The sequence below is a fragment of the Tauraco erythrolophus genome, chromosome 4, assembly GCF_009769465.1.
Source record: "Tauraco erythrolophus isolate bTauEry1 chromosome 4, bTauEry1.pri, whole genome shotgun sequence".
Classification (NCBI taxonomy): domain Eukaryota; kingdom Metazoa; phylum Chordata; class Aves; order Musophagiformes; family Musophagidae; genus Tauraco; species Tauraco erythrolophus.
In genome coordinates, this window is record NC_141468.1 from 53,077,601 (window position 1) to 53,095,549 (window position 17,949).

Genomic DNA, 17,949 nt, shown 5'->3' on the forward strand with positions numbered 1-17,949 from the left:
GGCAGTTCCCTAATCTGAATTTGTGGAAATGAAGTCAAAAAGAGGATGAATTTGACTTGCAGCTATCAAAGACTTTCATATTTTTAATAAAGATTTTGAAAATGTATGTGTGTGTGTGTATATATATATGTGTATACACACACAAATACAATCGCACTTTTGTTTTACAGATAATGAAAATTCCTGTGACTGCGACCTTCTAAAATTACTGCCCTATTGGTCAGCTGAAATTGCTTTTGGACAGTACCAGTCTGTCAAACCAGCCATGAGATTCCAAATCAGTTTCTTTCAGATCTTCAAGTGACTTGACACTTGAGAGGGCTGGTGTTGATGCTAAACCTCCCACAAGTCTGGAAACGGAAAGAAGCAGATGATGCCACCTGAAGCTTTCCTTCCTGACACCTATGGAAAGCTCTGCCTTCTGACTCAGGCTGTCGAATCTCACTTGACAAGCCAGGCGTAGCAAACGACTGTAGCTGAGCAGTGTATTTTAGTACCAGTACCTGTTTTTTCCTGTGGATTTTGAAATGTCGAGAAGTCTACTCAAGTTCATGAGCCTTTAAGGCACTGACACAAGAAAAGGAGGAAAAAAAGAAACCAGCAGGGGTCTGAGTCCATGTTGCTGATGGCATTTTGTGAAGTCTTTCACACCTGTGCAAAATATTTGTAAAGAGACACTAAACTAAGGCATTGCACTTTGTTTACTTGCTTTGCATGGGTGTAAATGATTAAATAAAATGCCAAGCAATGGAGGATTCAACATGATAGTAGTGTTTTCACTTGCTCTGCATGGCTTGTTCTGTTAATATATGTTTGTGGTCAGGAAGGAACGCAGTCTCACTTTGCTAAAATCTGAAACTAGGTAAAGCATAATACGTGCAGTATTAATTTTGGTTTGACACCTGCCAGGCAAAGATCCTCACCAGCCAAAGGCATTCTTCTCAACCAAGCTCCATCTGTTGTGCAGATCTTCGGTTCTGATATTTCTAACTAGTCGAGCCAAAGCAAAAAGAAGAGCCAACTTGAAGGAAAAAATCTCTAGGAGAAATGAACAGTTTTATCAAGGCTAAATATAATGGCTTGTTGTCATACTTGTTTGAAGTCCTGTAAAGGAAACATGTGCCATTAGTTGTGTTGTATAAGAAAACAGTCTTTCATACTGGCAGTATGATTTTTGTTGTTGCGTGAAAGGAACATCGATAGCTAAAGTCCAAGCACATGATTTTATTGTTGAAATACTGCAGCCTTTAGAAAGATTTCTTGGTAGGAAAGTTGCTAGTAAAAAATTTGCTCACTTCTTGTACTCAGCAGATAAACATCCGGAGGAGTCTGCTGTGATTCTTGCACGCAAAGGAGCAGTAGGATTAACACTTGCCTCAGCTCTTTGAAAGACAGCTCAGGCTATTTGAAATAAGCGTTCAAGCAGCATCTATCAAAAGAAGTTAATTTCCAATCCTCTGACAAAAGTTGCATGATGAGTTTGTCACCTAGCTGACAATATAGTAATTAATTGCTCCAGTTGTCTTTGTTTTGCACTTAGAGTGGGTGAATTACTCTGTCAGAGCTTCCTGGCCCACCCAGGTAAACATTTGCCTCCTATGAAACCATGAGAAGTCTACTGCAAATATGAATGTGCTTTATAATCGTCATGACTTCGTATAACCATCTGCTGATTGTTAACTATTATTTGTGATAGCTTGGAGGAGAATCTTGACTGAGGGAAATGATGGCTCTGTGTGCTTCAGACCAATAATTAATAGTTGAAAGTGTCGTGAGTATTGTCAAACTCCATTGAATTCACTAAGAACTGCAAAGCATTCACAAGTACATAGAAATCCTCTGTCATACTTCAGAATTAGATTCTGAATTCATTCATTCAGAGTTGACTCTTGGTGTGACTGTCGGCATGTAAATGAGAGACTCTTCTCTCTCCTCTCTCAGGCTATCAGGTGGCTTTGTGCTGTCTAGTTGCACCTGGCTTCCAAAAAATGGTCCTACGTCTTCTTTCCATATGACTTTTCAAGTCATATTTGTTCATTTGAAAAAAAATCTTTGGCCAAGGTCTGAATGCTCACAGTATCTGTATTTAAGCAGTTCTTCCAAGTAATTCCTAAAAACCTCAGGTGTTCCTCAGAACCTCCCGACTGGATAAATGCTTCTTTTTTCTTTAGTGTAATGCTGCATGCTGAACCTATTCATACATTTATAACAAAGTTATCACTGCAAGGGTGCCGTCATTAGCTGTGGCTTCAGGGCTGTTGCATATCATTTATTTACATGTAACAATATAGAAATTCTTAGGAAATACTAAGCAAATTTTGCTTCCACTTCATTGTCTACAGCAGCGTCAGATGCTGCTAAAAATAAAAAAAAGTATTAAATCACAGAATGATGAAGTCCAATCCTGTCTGTAATGCTTAGGTAATCCTGCTTGAAAAGAGAGCCGATATATGTTGTGTTTGTGTATTCTTCACATAGGTATTCTTTTCCTTGCATGCATCTGTAGTTGCCATTTTATTTATTAAATTAATTATTTGATTTCATGGTGTGCAACAGCAGAGAAATAGTAGGTAGAGCTGTAATTAATTTTTTGCATGGGAAACAAAATGAGTTCCACTGCTGAAGCTTCCTCCCTGCTTTTCCCAATGAAAAGCAAATGAACAAGTGAAAACCCAATCTCTTTCAACTCCTTAAATTCAGGGATTGCTCCCTATGGCTTGAAAAGGGTGAAAACTTAAGACAGCATGAATTTATTTAGGGATTCTCTGTCAATCTGTTTAACATGAATTAATACTGAAGGCCATCAGTATAGCAGAGGTCTGTGGAGGTTCAAAACCTGTAAGACAGATTTAAAAAAAGTTCAGGAGAACAGCATAGCTACTGGAACTGAATAGTGGGAATAGAATTGAAAACTCCAATTAGGAAATCTGAATGCTTTTGTTTCAGCTTTTAGCAGTCTACTGGCACGTCTGCAGTTACTAGGTAGTCATTAGCAAGTGATAAAGAATATACAAATTAGCTGCTGGTATTAAGCCAAAATAGAAACAACTGCATTCTTGAATTACCTGTAGATTTACAAAATTTTATGCTGTCTTTTTTTCCTACTCTAATACTCAAAATGTGTTTAATGTCACAAAGCGTGATGCTTTAGAGCTCACGCAGGAGAAGAGATTGCCAACGAATGAAGATAGATGTACTTTCTAATTACATCAGTGGTGCAGGGTCCCAGCAAGCTTTTGGCAGGAAGGAGCTGAATTTGGTACCATGGGTGGATTCTGCTTCACTTGAGGGATACCATTTAAAGTTGCTGTAGATTTTATTATCTCAGGATTGTGGCCACAATTTATTCTGCAAGTTGGCTGTCACAGTATTAGATTCCAATTTATTTAAAATAAGACAGAGAACTTCCTGTCTTTTAATATAGGTCTTAAAAAAACAGCACGATGTGGAATAATGCAGCCAGTCTAAAAATTTATTTCATGTTTACTTTCATTTTGATTAGTGCCTTTCATAATGTAATTACAAGACATGGAAATGTAAATTACCATGATAGAAATACGCTAACGAGTAAGTGGTTTATGATCACTAATTGACAGAGGTTGGTTTTATTCATACACGTTCTGTGTATTAATGACTGTTTGCTTTCATCAGATCAGAAATTACCAAGATACAGAAACTTTACAATCCTGCATTTATGAAGCATGGCTGCAACATATACTAAAATTCTCTGTCAAATTTGTTTGACTGTACCGTGGTCAGTTGAAAAAAATGTGCCGCTTTCTAAACCCTTGGTTTAGGTGTTGTTCTTTAAATGTGCTTATGGTACAGATTCCGTTCTGTAGTTTAATCTGAGTATTTAACTGAGCAAGATTTGATTTTGATTACGTTAGAGAAGACAGTATTTATTCTGGATTTATACAGGCATTCTTGAGCCTGTTGTTCTTACAAAGATGCAGGTTTTCCATCACCGGGATTTCCCCTGTGCTGAGTCAGCTCTATGGGAAGAAGAAGGGGGAGTTCCTGAGCAGAGATCAGCACATGCTTGGCAGTCGTCGTTAAATTGTGTCCTCTGATATTGCTAAGTGGGATGCAGGAGGTGGGCATGGCTATCTCTTTGGTAGCGAGCAGAAGCCTACAGAGGAGGCAACCAGCACAGATAAGTGGAACAGCTACCACGATCTTCCACCTTGCAGCTACCCACGTAGCTCACCACTCGCACTCAGCAGGAGAGACAGAGAAACAGCTGCACACATCCTAAATGCAGGAGAAGACCATACATCTTCTCCGAGTTATTTTAGTCTTCTTCTGTATGTTATTTTAATCTGAGTGTATTAACTTTATTTATGGAAAGATATTTATAATGGGGTCAGCGATCTTGCTGCAAATAGTACCAGATTTGGTTCAATTTTTTTTCTCGTTCTTTGGTCAAACACTTTTTGAAATCCACTGACACCAGGAGGCGAACCATAGGGGTTTTGAGTAGACTTTGGATGGGCTGTGTGATCTGTACTGTTTGCAGATGTATCAAAAATATATATATATGGTGATATATAGATGAGAAATGTTTTTCCACGTTCCCTGGAGCACAATTATTTGGAGCTGTTGCAAAACACTGATGTTCCCTTACCAGCTTTTGAATCAGTCCAATGTTTAATTAGCAACAGCGACAACAGGAAAAAAACCAACACCCAGATTATACAGTAGAGGTTGATTTCTGAATAGTCTGTTCCACTTTTTTCAGTGATCAGCCTTTTGAGCTTATTTCTCGTGTTTAAACAGGTCCTGATTCAGACTCTTCTAAAGTTCACAGCAAAGAAATAACCTTGTAATGCTCCATGATCATTTTGAACTTGCAGAGCAGGGAGTAAGTGCTGGGTTCTCCATGCTGGCCTGCCAAGTGTCATATCTAGCATGATACTTTCCCGTCTGGCACTCCAGTCATTCATTACCGCAGGCTGGCTTAGAGCTCATGAATTTGGATGTGCTGTAGGAAGAGGGCAGGCATTTGCCTGCAGTTTGGCCTGTTAGAACAGGGTTGGGAGGGAACAGCTGAACAAGAAAGCGGAAGAGCACTCGTACAAACGGAGGCCTGCTGTCACCTCCCATCCCCTGTGCTAATGAACTGAGCCAAGCCACCCCTGCAGCTATGCAGCACCTTCTGTTTATTCCACCTTTCTCACCAGGACCTCCGCCATGATCTGCCCTTTGACTTCAATGATCTACAGCACCCACTGGGATCCCTCAGGACTCTTACTCTCTGCTTACCCTGTCATCCAGCATCTCTGGTGGCTCAAGTGGGGCTGCAGCTCTCAGAAGTCTCTGACCCCTCCATTAGCAGGAGCGTTACGTACTTACCTTCCAATTCAGGTTCTGCAACCCCACCTTGCTGCTCTTGAAAGCCTGTCCCAACCTGATCCACCAAGTGTTGTTCTGCTTCGTGACCCACTTCTATGGTTGTGCTCAGGCCAAGGGGATTTAACTTTAAAGCAAATATACCTGGTTATGTGCAAGTTGTTTGCTATTGTGACATTCAGTCATTAAATAATTTCTGGAACATAACACAGCTGCCAAAACACACAGCACAGTCTGGCAACCATGACCATGCCTGCTCAGTACCCACTGCAGGGTCTGTGGTTCAGGCTAGCTGAACAAGTGCACCGTGCTCCGAAGGGGCTGGAGGGAAGCAGAGCCTGGCACTAGATTCTTTATTATATGTTTCCTTTTAGCCGAGGTGCCCCAAATGTCACTGGCTGCTGGCTTGTTAGACACGATGGTTCTGTGGAGCTTTAAAGTCCCTTTTAGCATAATTTCCTATAATAACCAAGGCTGTATGCTCCTCTGCTGCGCTCCTCTAGTAGCTTCTGAACCTGTTGGCCAACTTCAAGAAGGCTGCCTAGTCGCTGTTGTTGAGAGGAGCAGTTTCATGAGGGTCTCGAGAATCGGTAAGCCTTTGGAGGAGAGAAGTCCTGAAGCGTGAGTCAGCCATAGGACTCAAACCTAGGGGAGACAAGGCTTCCTTGATTTGCTGCTTGTGGAACTGCTTGATCTAAGTTTAGCACTTCTCAGGGAAGAGCTGTACTCCAGATGCCAGGAAAGACAATTAAAGAGAAGTCTGAAATGCTTGCTTTGAACTCTTCTGAAATTATGAGCAGGATCTGGTAAGAGGGTCAAGTGAACAACAGTTAGTGACTTGAGTCCAGATCACTGAAGGACTCTGTACACCTGTCAGTAGGAGATGCTGAGGTCAGATGCATGCCTAAGCCATTATTCCTTTTTATGGTCCCATTCCAGCTATGCAGGGTCTGAAGCCCAGAATCGCCTACCTGTTTCTAGTGTAATTATATAAAAATCACAGTGTTTGCCTAGCATCGTTTCTGCCAAGGGCTCTTGCATTACATTTTGCTCTGTCTCAGCATACCCCTGGCTTCACAGGAGAGTTTTCTCTCCACCAGGCTCCATTCTGGAGGCTGGGAACATTCTTCACCGCTCAGCAGCTGATTGAGACTTTTTCAGGACTTTGGATCCAGGTACATCATTTCCATCAAAGTCCCTTTTGCGCAGCAAAGAGCAAAACCCAAAAAGTTGTTTTCGTGTTGCATCATGTAAGAATGTATTGACTGCATAAGGGAGAAAGCTTGTTGAAACTCCAACAGATGCTTTTGGTGGTGCACAGAGAAGTCATGCTTACACAGAGAAGAGTCCTTTAGACAAAACTCTAAGGCACTTTGAACTGCCAGCAGTTCTGAGGAATCAGTTGGATACTTTGCAGATCACTCAAAAATGCCTTGCACTTTTCACTATGTCTTGTGATGGAGCCAAGCTTGCTTGCTCCCCACTCATTTCCAGCAATGTGGAGAGTGGGAGGTCAGTTCCTCGATGCTGATAAAGGTTTTCTCATGGTGCAAGACAGCCTAAGAGATGATCTCAGCTTTTCTCATCACCTAGAGATGATGATGAGAAAGCAAAGGCAAAAAACAAGTGTCTTGAAGTGATTCAAAGCTCATTTTCACTGAACTTTATCTTGCATCCTCCCACTTGTGCCAAGCGGGACAGAGCTGGGGTGAGTTTATTTTTCATCCCCCTGATTGTTGCAACATCTTCCTAGAGTTTCCTGCTTAAAGCTGGAGAGGTCCTGAAGAAAAAGAAAGGCAAAAGTGGCAACTGGCTGCCTTTGCCCCATATATAGCTTTGCTATCTGGGTTATTCTGTTTTGTCTGGTACATATCTGTGATACTATTTATATCCAGTTCTGTTTTCTGTCCTCATTCACCAGCATTTTCATATCTCCCAGTCTGTGCAGTGGTCTGGAAGCACACATGTACACAGGCCAGAAGTTGTCAACATCTCTTGTTTTTTAACTGGGACGACTAGGATAAAGGCTTAGGGTGGATGAACTTCCTTGACCAGCAAGAGCTGGAGACAGGGAGAAGCGCGGTCCCTCATGCTGCAACTTTGAATAGGAGCTGCAGGTCTTTCTCTGGATTGGTTTCAGATCCAAAACCAGGGTGGAGAGTGTCCTTCCCACCTCCAGCCTGGAGAAAGGGGATTTCCATGATCCCAAGCGCCATGCCAGTGAGTTGGCCGACTGTCCCAGGAGAGCAGCTCTGCACCAGGCTGGTTCGCTCCCCAGCACGAAGCCATCAGCTCCCCATTCCCTCAGGGACTTAGTGGCTTCAGTGCAGGCAGCAAGATTTCAGCCTCTAAATCTCCGCAGCATATGGCCCTGGCACATCGTGGTGTAGATCGTGTCCACAGCTGGACACGGTATTTCTCTCGGCGTGCTTGCTGGAGATGATGGTACTGCAAATTGCCTTCTCCAGCGAAACCCTCGGCACCCTCCGTTGGTGCTCCCAGCCCTGCTTCTTCCCATTTCTAACAGTGCAGTCCTCATTTTGCAAAGCTGAAGCGTATTTCTAACATAAGCATGTACACCTCCACATCAGCTCCACTTAAAACAAGAAGAGCTTCACATTTTTTTTCAAACCTGAGATCTCAGTGTCCTAAATGTACCTTTCAAGTGCAACTGCAGGATCTGCATAATTGAAACTTTTTGCTCTAATCTCATTACAACCCTCAGGCAGTTTCTGACAAGTGGAGATTATAAGTGAGGGTCTATAGTAAACATAACTAAAAAAAGGCATCTTTAATGTTTTTGCATAGTGTTCAAAGCAGATTGGGTGCCAGGCACAGAAAATTCATTGCCCTTTTACCTGAAATGGCATTATGTTTATTAAATTAATAGTGGTATTAATCCTAGAACATATCCAGATCTTTTTGTGGTTTTGCATTTGTCATAACTGAAAGATCTCACTAAGTATTTCTCTATACCTCTAAATAGTATTGCCCATCATGTAATACTTGTTCAGATTTTCCTCAGTGACTTTGTATCAGAGCTGAAAAAGAGCTATCTCAGAAAATAAAATGGGACTAAAATAACACTCCTTTGTATTAAATTTAACATTTGGCTTCTGTCCCAGAATTTTCTGCATCCATATTAGAATCAGATGCTAGCCTAAGATGAAAAGATTTCCTGGATGGGTTTTCTTCTTATTCTTATTAAAGGGCTGATAACAGGCTGAAGGCAAGATACTTGTTGCAGTAAAAAAATCTGCCTGATATCAAAGGCTGGATGGACAAGCTGACAAGTATTATTGTTAGGCCTCCCTGCTTGATCACATTTCATTATCATAACATCGTTCTGCTAGTGAATATGAAGTATAAAAATTCCAGCTTGAGAGCAAAAAGCCCAGGCTGGCAGGTAGTGCTCCTTTAGGCACGCTGCCTTATGCTTAGTAGCTGACCATAAGCCAATGCAAGGGTTTAGCATCAAAAAGTAATGGTGGTGACAGCACAGTGTAGCTATATTTATTTCAAATTTTAAATTTAGCTTATTCTCAAATATTTGCATTCATGAAAGGCACTCCCGCATCCTGATTTACCTGTGGAGCTGATATCACGTCTGATGTGACAGTGTAGGGCAGCCCTACCAGTACTGCTGAGCCTTCTTCAGGAGCCGTGCATCCTCTGCCCTGTCCCCGAACCAGCCACTTGCCCTGGGTTCCTTTGGCAATCTGGAGACAGAAAGATCAAAGGGATCTAAATACTCTTCAGAAAGCAATCTTCCCTTTACTCAAAGCAGCTTTCTATAGTACTTACATATGATTGGGCTTAAATTGTACAAATGTTTGCAGACTCTGGGTATTCTATGCAAATACAATTACTTTTGATAAAACAAAAGGAGTGGTGCTTTCTAGTGTTGCTGTTCTGCTGCAGCGGAGACTGCGAACATGATATTGGAGCTATAAATTAGATTTCGCAAAGCAGCTCTTCTGTAGGGTGTCTGCTGCTTCAGACCGACAGGCTATAATTAGCATTTTCTTGGGAATATTTTCACTCTGTTTTGACGCAGTGTCTTCAGCAGCAAAAGTAGAGCAGCAACTGCAGGCAGATTGACCCTTCATTTCAGCTTGTGATCACAAAGGGTATCAAGGAGCAAATATCCTTTATAGGTATCTTATGCTGCTTTTCTAAATGCACCTTTTTAAAGCAGCTGGTATGTGGTTTGGATTTACAGGCAGAGAATCGTTTCACCAGCGCTTAGTGTTTACAGCATCAACGTCAACATCTAAGCTTGTACCCAGTGCTCCTTTTACAGTCAATGGAGAGAAATGTGCACATTTAGAGGAGTAATTCATCTGATTATTTTAGACATCTTCTTTCCAGTGAGATGGATTGTATTCTAGAAGAACGTATTTTTTCTCTCCTTAGTGATAATTAATCTTGGTATAATTAGTTCAGGAGGAGCTATCTGTAGTTAGGTGAGATGGATCCCATACAACATGTTTCTGAATAGCGCCATATTCTCACTCTATTAACACCGTTTGTATGAATGCTTTTTTTTTTTTCTTAAATGATTAAATAACCATAGGGAATACATAAAGAGATCACTTGTGTTTGTGAGAAATACTTGGTTCAGTCCCAAAGAGATTTTACTGCTGATAATTACAGCTACCTTAATGCTTCCTGTGAAAGCTGTTTTGGTCGTTGTTTTGATCCTGTCCTCTGCGACTCAGGTACCAGTTCGATGTTAAACATCTTCTCGGATGAAGAGTGTGTTCTGGGCATGTTGGGTACTTGGGCAATACTAAGAGAGTATTAATAATAATAATAGTAATACTGAGAGTCTTCTTGCACTCTCTTGAAAACAGCTTCAAGGAGGCCAGATGAACAGGGCTGTAGCACATACATGCCTGTTTTCAGGAGTTATTACTACAACTGGGATGAGGCATAAGGAAGCATAATTTGTACTGGGGAACAGTGTTGATGCCCTGTTCATTTGAGTTCACCTGAAGCATGCTTATGGGTTCATTCAAAGAGAAGAAAAGCCCCCAAAGCTGGTCTTTTCAAGACAAGTTTGCCATGTATGACAGGGCACAAAGGATAAGTAGTATCTTAGAAGACAGAAGAATTTCCTGTGAACAACCCTCAGCAAAAAAATAGAGTAATACCCAGTAACTAAGGAATCAAAGTTATTTCTGAAGTGTATAAACAGAGTCACAGAATAGGAGTAATAAGGTAGTATGGGTCCCACATTTGTCATTTGTCACTATGTCATACTGCTGGAAGCAGGCTGATTTTCGGAGAATGGTGGCTACTGGAAACGTGTTGCTTGAAAACCTTTCTTGTTCACTACCTCAAAATCTATAATTACTTTTTGAAGTCTTGGCTTTGGAGTAGAATTCTGATACCTGGATTATTGACACCCAAAAACTCAAGGCTCCACTGAGGTTTATTTAGTAGGGTCCACTGAGCATTAGTTTTCCTTTAATTAATCTGCTGGTTGATTATGTAGTTAATTTTTCTAGGTGAGTATGTATTCTGTTTCTTTAATTAATTAATTATTTCACCTCAGTTTTGCTTATTCCCTCCTTTGTCAAAGTCTTACATTAATATTTGCAGCATTGCCTACTGACACATGTATGCCTTTTTTTTTTTTTTTTTTTAACAGATATAACTGAAATTGCACCGAGTATTTTGAAGACTTCACCAACAGATCAGCAGTTGAACAAGCTTGCAAGGAGACTGGGACCCGAATGGGAGCATATAGCTCTGTGCTTGGGTTTGTCCCATACTGACATCTATCGATGTAAAGTCAATCACCCTCACAACCTGCAGTCACAGATCGTAGCTGCGTTTGTCTTGTGGAGACAGCGTTTGGGGAAAAAAGCAACAGTCCAAAGTCTGCAAGCCAGTCTGGTGGCGGAAGAAGTGGATCCTTCTGTGTTACAGTACATGCTTGAGTGAAACCTTGCTATCGATTGAGAGCTTTCAAGTACTTCGTTAAATTAATTAAAGAGGATTCGCTGAAATGTATGTTGAAGATCTGACACCTCAAACTGGGAAAAAGTGGGGTTGGGAACTGTGGTTTTATTAAGCTTAAACATTCCAGTTTTCTGTGGCATCTTGTGACTTGTAATTCTTTTCATGCCAGATTAATTTTTAGCAGGCATTAAAAAATGGATCACTCTTTCCTGTTCGCTTTTGTACTATTCCAGTGGGGATATAGGGTGACACTTAAAAGTCCTTGCAAGCAGGAGGCCCTGCAGTGAGTTCAGCAAGGTTTCTGGTTTCATTGCAAGAGCAACACTTGGTTTAGCCTATTTTCTGGACTATGTAGAAGCCTTTTTTACTGCTGTTCCGTGCTAGTTCCCTGATATCCCAGCGAGAAATGAAAGTAATCACTGTTACTAATTTAACAATTTTACGACAGTTATTGCAAGCGGCTAATTTCACGTTTATAAATGTTTTAGAACATACAATTTCTTGCTAGGATAGATGGCTGCCACCTCAGCCTGCCTTTGAAACTGGCCCTAAGTGGAAGTAACAGGAACTTAGTGTACCTGTGAGGGTTTCTCTCGTTACTATTTAATGGGTGTAGGTTTCTGCAAGGAGACAGGCACTGTGCACCTATGTTGTCTCTTAGCATGGCATGGGTGGGGAGTTCTCGGAGAAGACACGCAATAGAAAAATGCTCAGAGAATAGGCAGGAGCTGGCAAACAGAGCGAGAAGGTGCCTAAAAACTGAGACAACTTCTATCTGTCCGTGTTTGTCTCAGCTAATAAACTGGGAGACAACAGGTGCCTGCTGAGTCTTTGTACTGTGCTCTGGATCTTGTTTCACAGAAGTTTTACTCTTAAGTCAAGTGTCATAGACGCCTTTCTCTGACCACTGCATGCCCAATGGTGTACTCATACTTGCAGGCCTTTTCTGTTCAAGATGAACTCCCCACTACTATCCTTCCAGCTTGTGCCACCCACCAGGCTCATTTGCTTTCTACCAGCTTTTCTGCACCTAACGGGGGCAGCTTTGACGCTCTTATCCCCAGTTCTTTGCCAGCTGTAATTGTACCACCAGTGATGGTTAGATTTTACCCAGAAGAACGGTAAAGCTTGGGCTTTTCTCCTTCTTCCCTCCTGTCAAGGAGATTTTCTTCCTGCTGCAAGAAACCACTGAGGTTTTTGCTGACAGGTAAGTGGGGATCAGTCCACAGAGTATGTATCCAAAAGCGATGGAAGTGACCAGCTGCTCTCTCGGGCCTGATGATGAGAGGCAGAATACATTGTAATTCTCCCTGAGCAGTTCGTTGTACAGTAAATGAGGAACAAAGTTTGGATGCAGGGTTTCAAGGTCTATTTATGAGCAAGTTACTGTAGACTGTTTAATCTGCAGAGTCATTGCCAAGTAACTTCCCATTCTACAAGATCTGCCCCATATAATTTAACATCTTAACAACCTTGTCAGAAGTCTTTATTGGGGCAAGAATGAACTTTACTGCCTTTTTTTTTTTTTTTAATTCTTCCTATACACAAATTTTGCAAGACATCTGGGAAATTAGGAAAGAGAGAGATTTTAAGGGAATCCTCTCTGCCTTGTTTTTCAGAAGCATGGAAACAGATAACGTATCCTGGTAGGTTCAACTCCTGCAGGTCCCTAAGCAATCTGGTGGTATTTTGGGTTTAATCTTCTGTATACAGTCCTGACCTTCAGTAAATCATGATCCTGTTATACCTCACTCAGATCTTAACTAATCATATCCTATTATGGCTACTTACAGAGTTTAAGTCTATCAACAAATCCCAAATAAACAATGTACATCAATTTAGGTCTTGGGATTTATTTATTGTTCTGTTTCATGATGCTTCAATGCTAGCATATTCTTTTTTTTTGGTTGAAAACCACCCTAGAGCAGGTGTACAGACATTTGGCAAATCTATATGAGCACGACCCAGCGTAATGAGTGTGTTGAGGGCTCTGAAACAGTTCTGCCAGTGAGATGGGCAGAAGTGTGGTCTGCACGTTAGGGAAGAGGGGCAAAGCAATGTCCCTGGCAGCAGTTTGGAGGAATGAAAGCTGGAGATGGGGAGCAGGAGAAACTACTAAAAACGTGATTGAGAGAAAGAAGCTGGCTTCTGGCAACATAAGTGCAAGTACCTTGTCTTATTCCGAGCCAGCATGGACCAAGTCTTAACACCGACTAGTCTCCAAGGGGTCATCCCCAGTTAACCCAGCATGAGCGCAGTGTTCTGGAAAGGTAACCAGTCCAGGTGGTAAAGCAGTGCGATGGGCACACTTGTGGGTCCATGGTGCCTTCTTTGGGTGAACTTTGCATTTCATGTTCTTCATTTGTAAGACCAATGTCAGGTTATCCATAGCTAGTATATTTAGAGTCTTCTAATGGTTAAGAAAACAGCCTGGAGTAGGTGTGAAGTGTCATGCCAAGGAAGCCTTCCTTACAATTCAGGTGTCCTTCTGTATATCTGCTATGGGCCACTGGAAACCTGATGGGCGAGTGTCGTATCAGGTAATTTCTCCATTTAAATTGGTCTTTAAGTGGGCTGAATTCTGCATCCCAGCAGTGGTACTGAAATTACAGGAGCCACGGCTAGACAAGGAATTTAAAACCTGGCCTCTCATGTTGTAGAACAAAGCACTTAATTCATAATTTATAGTTACTTTCACATTCCCAGGCCCTAAATTAATGCAGTAATACTTGAGTTGCAAATATTGAAGGCAGAGGTTTACTTATTTTATGAGATTGTTTCCATTGCTGTTATTTTTAAATTCGTGGAAATGTTCCTATTAGACTCTTCAGTTTTATTAAATTTGTTTTTGCACCACACAAATGCAAGGACACATTTAACTTGACAGTAGTATTCCTTTATCCCAGTGGATTTTTCCATCCACTTAAAAATAGTTTTCTTCTGTATGTAATGCTTTATTTTGCACAAGGATGCAATTAAGACAGTTTAATTCTTCAGATGTATAGCAAGGCCTCTTATTCTCTCTTAGGACAGCCAAAAGGTCTTAAAATGTTTATTTTTCTCTGGCTAATTTGGGAGCAAATGTTATTTATTTAAATCTCACTCGTAGACAAGCCTGCGACTTGAGTATTGTTCAGGAGTGAGGCAACTCCGTGAACTAATTTCCCTGGCTCTCCCTTTGCTTCAGCTCCCTTACGCCACCAGTCTGGGTGATGGTGGGGACCTTGCATGGGGGCTGCTGTGCTCCCTGCCTGCTGTGCCCCCACCACTGGTGCACGGGGCAGGCTGGCAACCAGGGGCAGCCCCCAACAAGGACTGGTCCCTCACTGCTCATCCCGTGCAGTGAGGCGCATGGCCGCTCCAGGCTTCGGGCTGGCCCCTGGATGCAGGGGCAAAGGGTAGCCAGCAGCAACTGCTGGCTGGTGTGTTTGGGTTTCTTAACTGATATTGAAAAAGCTTTTCTAGTGAAAATGGTATTGACTTATTTATGGCAATGTTTAGGAGCCCTGAGAGAGGAAAGCATAAAGGTGGCTCCTGCTGGACCTTCCACTGAAATGGCTGGCTTAAAATCTAGTCCTTGGAAAAAGTAGTCATTGATTTTCTTCCTGGGCCTATAAAGGAGACTTTGAGATCCCGCTTAGCTCTCCTAAGTGGTAAGTAGGCTTTAGAAAAGCTGTTTTTTACTCTGTGAGTACAGGTGGATTCAGCATAGCAATAGGCAAGGTCTAAGAGCACTACTTCCCACCTGTATAAAGCAGCATGGATGATCACAAAGGAGGGATCTCCTCAGGGCAGAACCATGTCAAGGAGGCTTTACGCTGTGCTGAACAGTGTCTGGAGCATAGAGTAAAACGAAAATGCAGTCATCTTTGAGCTGCTTCTCTCAGATGATGCGGGGGAAATTTCCATCTTGAGTCGTGTTATGACAGTCATTGGTCTATGGAATAAAACATTTTGCAAAAGGCTGGAAAAATAAACAAAGTCATATTATATTCAAAGAACATAGAAGGCACAGTCATCTGATGCTAAATGTGGTCATGCTGCCAATTTTGTTTCTTACTGGAAATAAAAAAAAATCTCTGAGCGCTAATCTGTTTATAAGCTTTTACAGTCTCTGTAGCCGTAGACTAATGTCAAGGCATAGTAGTAGAGCTGAAAAGGCAGTTCCTAAAAGCTTTGTCTATTTACAATGAATATTCAAAAGCTTTGTCCAGATTTCACTAAATCAGAAGAATTTTGACTTTCAAGGTGTCTTTCCATCACCTGATAAGTAGACCTAAAAATAAATCCCACATGATTTGGCATTTTTTGGCCTGAATACAATGTCTTTTTAAAGTGATTTCCTGAGAAAAAGGAACATTTGCTGGAAATGGAAATAATCTTTCAAAATATCTTTCCAGGTTAAAAAAAGAAGTATGTGCTTTAGCAGAATTCATTTCTGAACCTAGCATTTTAGTTGTGAAAAAAGATGAATTGGCAATTTCCCTTTGAAGCTGTTGGGGAGAGCTGAAAGATCAGTAGAGCTGATAGTGATGCAGGAAGACCCCCAGCACTCCTGCTGCAGTGACTGCCTTAAAATGTCTGCACGTGTTAAAAGGTACCATTTCTGACACCAATGTCTGGTCCAAGCCCCAACAGCAAAGAGACAAGAAGTCTCTTACTAACTTCAGTGCACTTTGGATTAGGCCTTCTTTAACTGGAACCTGCTGAAGTCTGGTACTTTTACTACCTCGCTTTGAAAAGCAGCCTGTATGGATTTGGGGCAATAATGAGGAAGGGTTTTTTTTCAGGTGTAGTAAGCACTTTGGGTGATAGAGTCCTCTTCCGCTGCCTCAAGTGCTACTTTGCACTATTCACTTCAAAGTAAGCGTTGTCAGAAAGGAAAAAGAACAGAGGAGTGGAACCATTCAGCAAAGGGTATTGGTATGTTTCCAAAACCGAGATCATTTTGAGTTCTGGAATATGAATAATCCCCTCAGAGGTGGGATTTGATGGCTCAGGAGATTCGTGGAGTTTTCCACCTCAAGATCAAGGATCTAAAGCCACATTGACCCAAAAGAAAAGCAACCTGGTGGCAGTCTTTGCAAAATGAACCATGTGTTTTCTTCTATCTTTAAGACTTTCATTTCTGGCCTACGCAGCACCAGCCCTTGCTATCAGACTTAGAAAAGGGCACAGAGGATTGAATGAGCCTAGTACTTGAACTATCCTCTGCCCAGAAGAGGGACAAACCCATTAGACCCTGGGAGGGCAAAGTAGGCGATGTGAATTGCTGCGGTCGGTGCTCATGTTCACATGGTGTGTGCAGAGAGGCCATCAGCTTCCCGGGATGTCACCCAGACCTCCTTCACACTGGTAGCAAGCTCTTTCACAGAAAGAGGACACTCAGAGACCTCCTTAACTCCTGCAGCATACACTCAGAGGCTGTTTTCACTCGCAGGCTAGTTATTATTCTCCTGTGAGTGCTGTCATAGCCCTTCCTGAGGAATGTGTGCCTAGGCATAATATTTAACTGCCCAAAATCCTGTTTCTGCACGACAGAGTCACCTCCGTGAACAGGCTCAGGGCAAGGTAGGACAACACCTTGACTGGGAGCACTGCTCAAGTGCAGATCTCATCAGCAATGATGCATTTCCAGAGTCAGAGTTATTTTCTGATTAGCAATGTCTTTTTTTTTCTTAAATTCAGAGTTGATCCAGCACTTGTTTCTCGGTTTGATTTCCATGGTGGTAGAGTGAGTTTTGCCTCGTGACTGGGACGCTCGCGCCTGGCCATTCCGCAGCGGTAAGTCAGCCTGCCCCATGGCATGCAGCTCAGGCGTGGCCCTCAAAATTAGCCCTTCTGACTCTCAAAATACGCAAACTCTTCTAGCACCTGGGACATCTGCGTGTTGCTATTCACTGTGCTTTCAATCATTAGCTATTTTATTTTTATTGACTCAAATCTCCTGTCTTTGCACCATTCATTTTGGATTATCCTGAAGGGAATCATTGCAAACTAGAGTGGGGGTGTTCTTTTGCGCACACGCTGTAATGCCGTTCCCTAGGAAGCAGACACGTGGAGACTCTTAAACTGCTTTGATGTTCATTTTGATTTTTTAATGATACTTTCTCCACCAGGAGGGTGATGCTTCCCAGCTCATGATCCTATGAACCCCAGGAAGGGACTGGGAATGTTCCCACTCAGCTGAGGCCGATTGGGACAAGCCCACCACCACATTTGCCTTCCTGGCACCTTAACAGGAACGACGCTGGGGACACATGGCACAGTCATTGCCCTTGAAAGGGGACAATGTAAAAAAAAAAGGCTATAAAGACATGCTAACAGGAAAATATAACTTTCAATTATCTGAGCAGACAGACCTCAGTAACACTGCCTTTTATGAGGTAATTTTATTTTTATGGACACATTTGCTAGGCTTTATTTAAATAAGAAAGCAATTGAATAACTAGAGCATGTGGAGACTCCTGATAAGTATCCGTCTTTCAGGTTACTAAACAAACTGCATAGCAAGTGCTCAATTATTCTTCAAAATGCTTAAGCAACACCTTTCGTTCAGATTCCCATCTAGAATTACCTCCCAGTAAGTTGCCTCCCAGTAATTTCCAAGAAGCAGCATGCGATCAG

General features: G+C 41.9%; 1 protein-coding gene across 1 annotated transcript in view; it reads left to right on the plus strand.

Moving 5' to 3' along the window:
- Window positions 1-11,304, plus strand: part of CRADD (CARD and death domain containing adaptor protein) — a 75,980-nt gene extending 64,676 nt beyond the window's left edge. Inside the window, exon 3 of the mRNA XM_086610492.1 lies at window positions 11,009-11,304. Within this exon, the coding sequence (XP_086466618.1) occupies window positions 11,009-11,304 (296 nt within the window). The remainder of the gene's footprint in view (window positions 1-11,008) is intronic.
- Window positions 11,305-17,949: the final 6,645 nt, after the last annotated feature.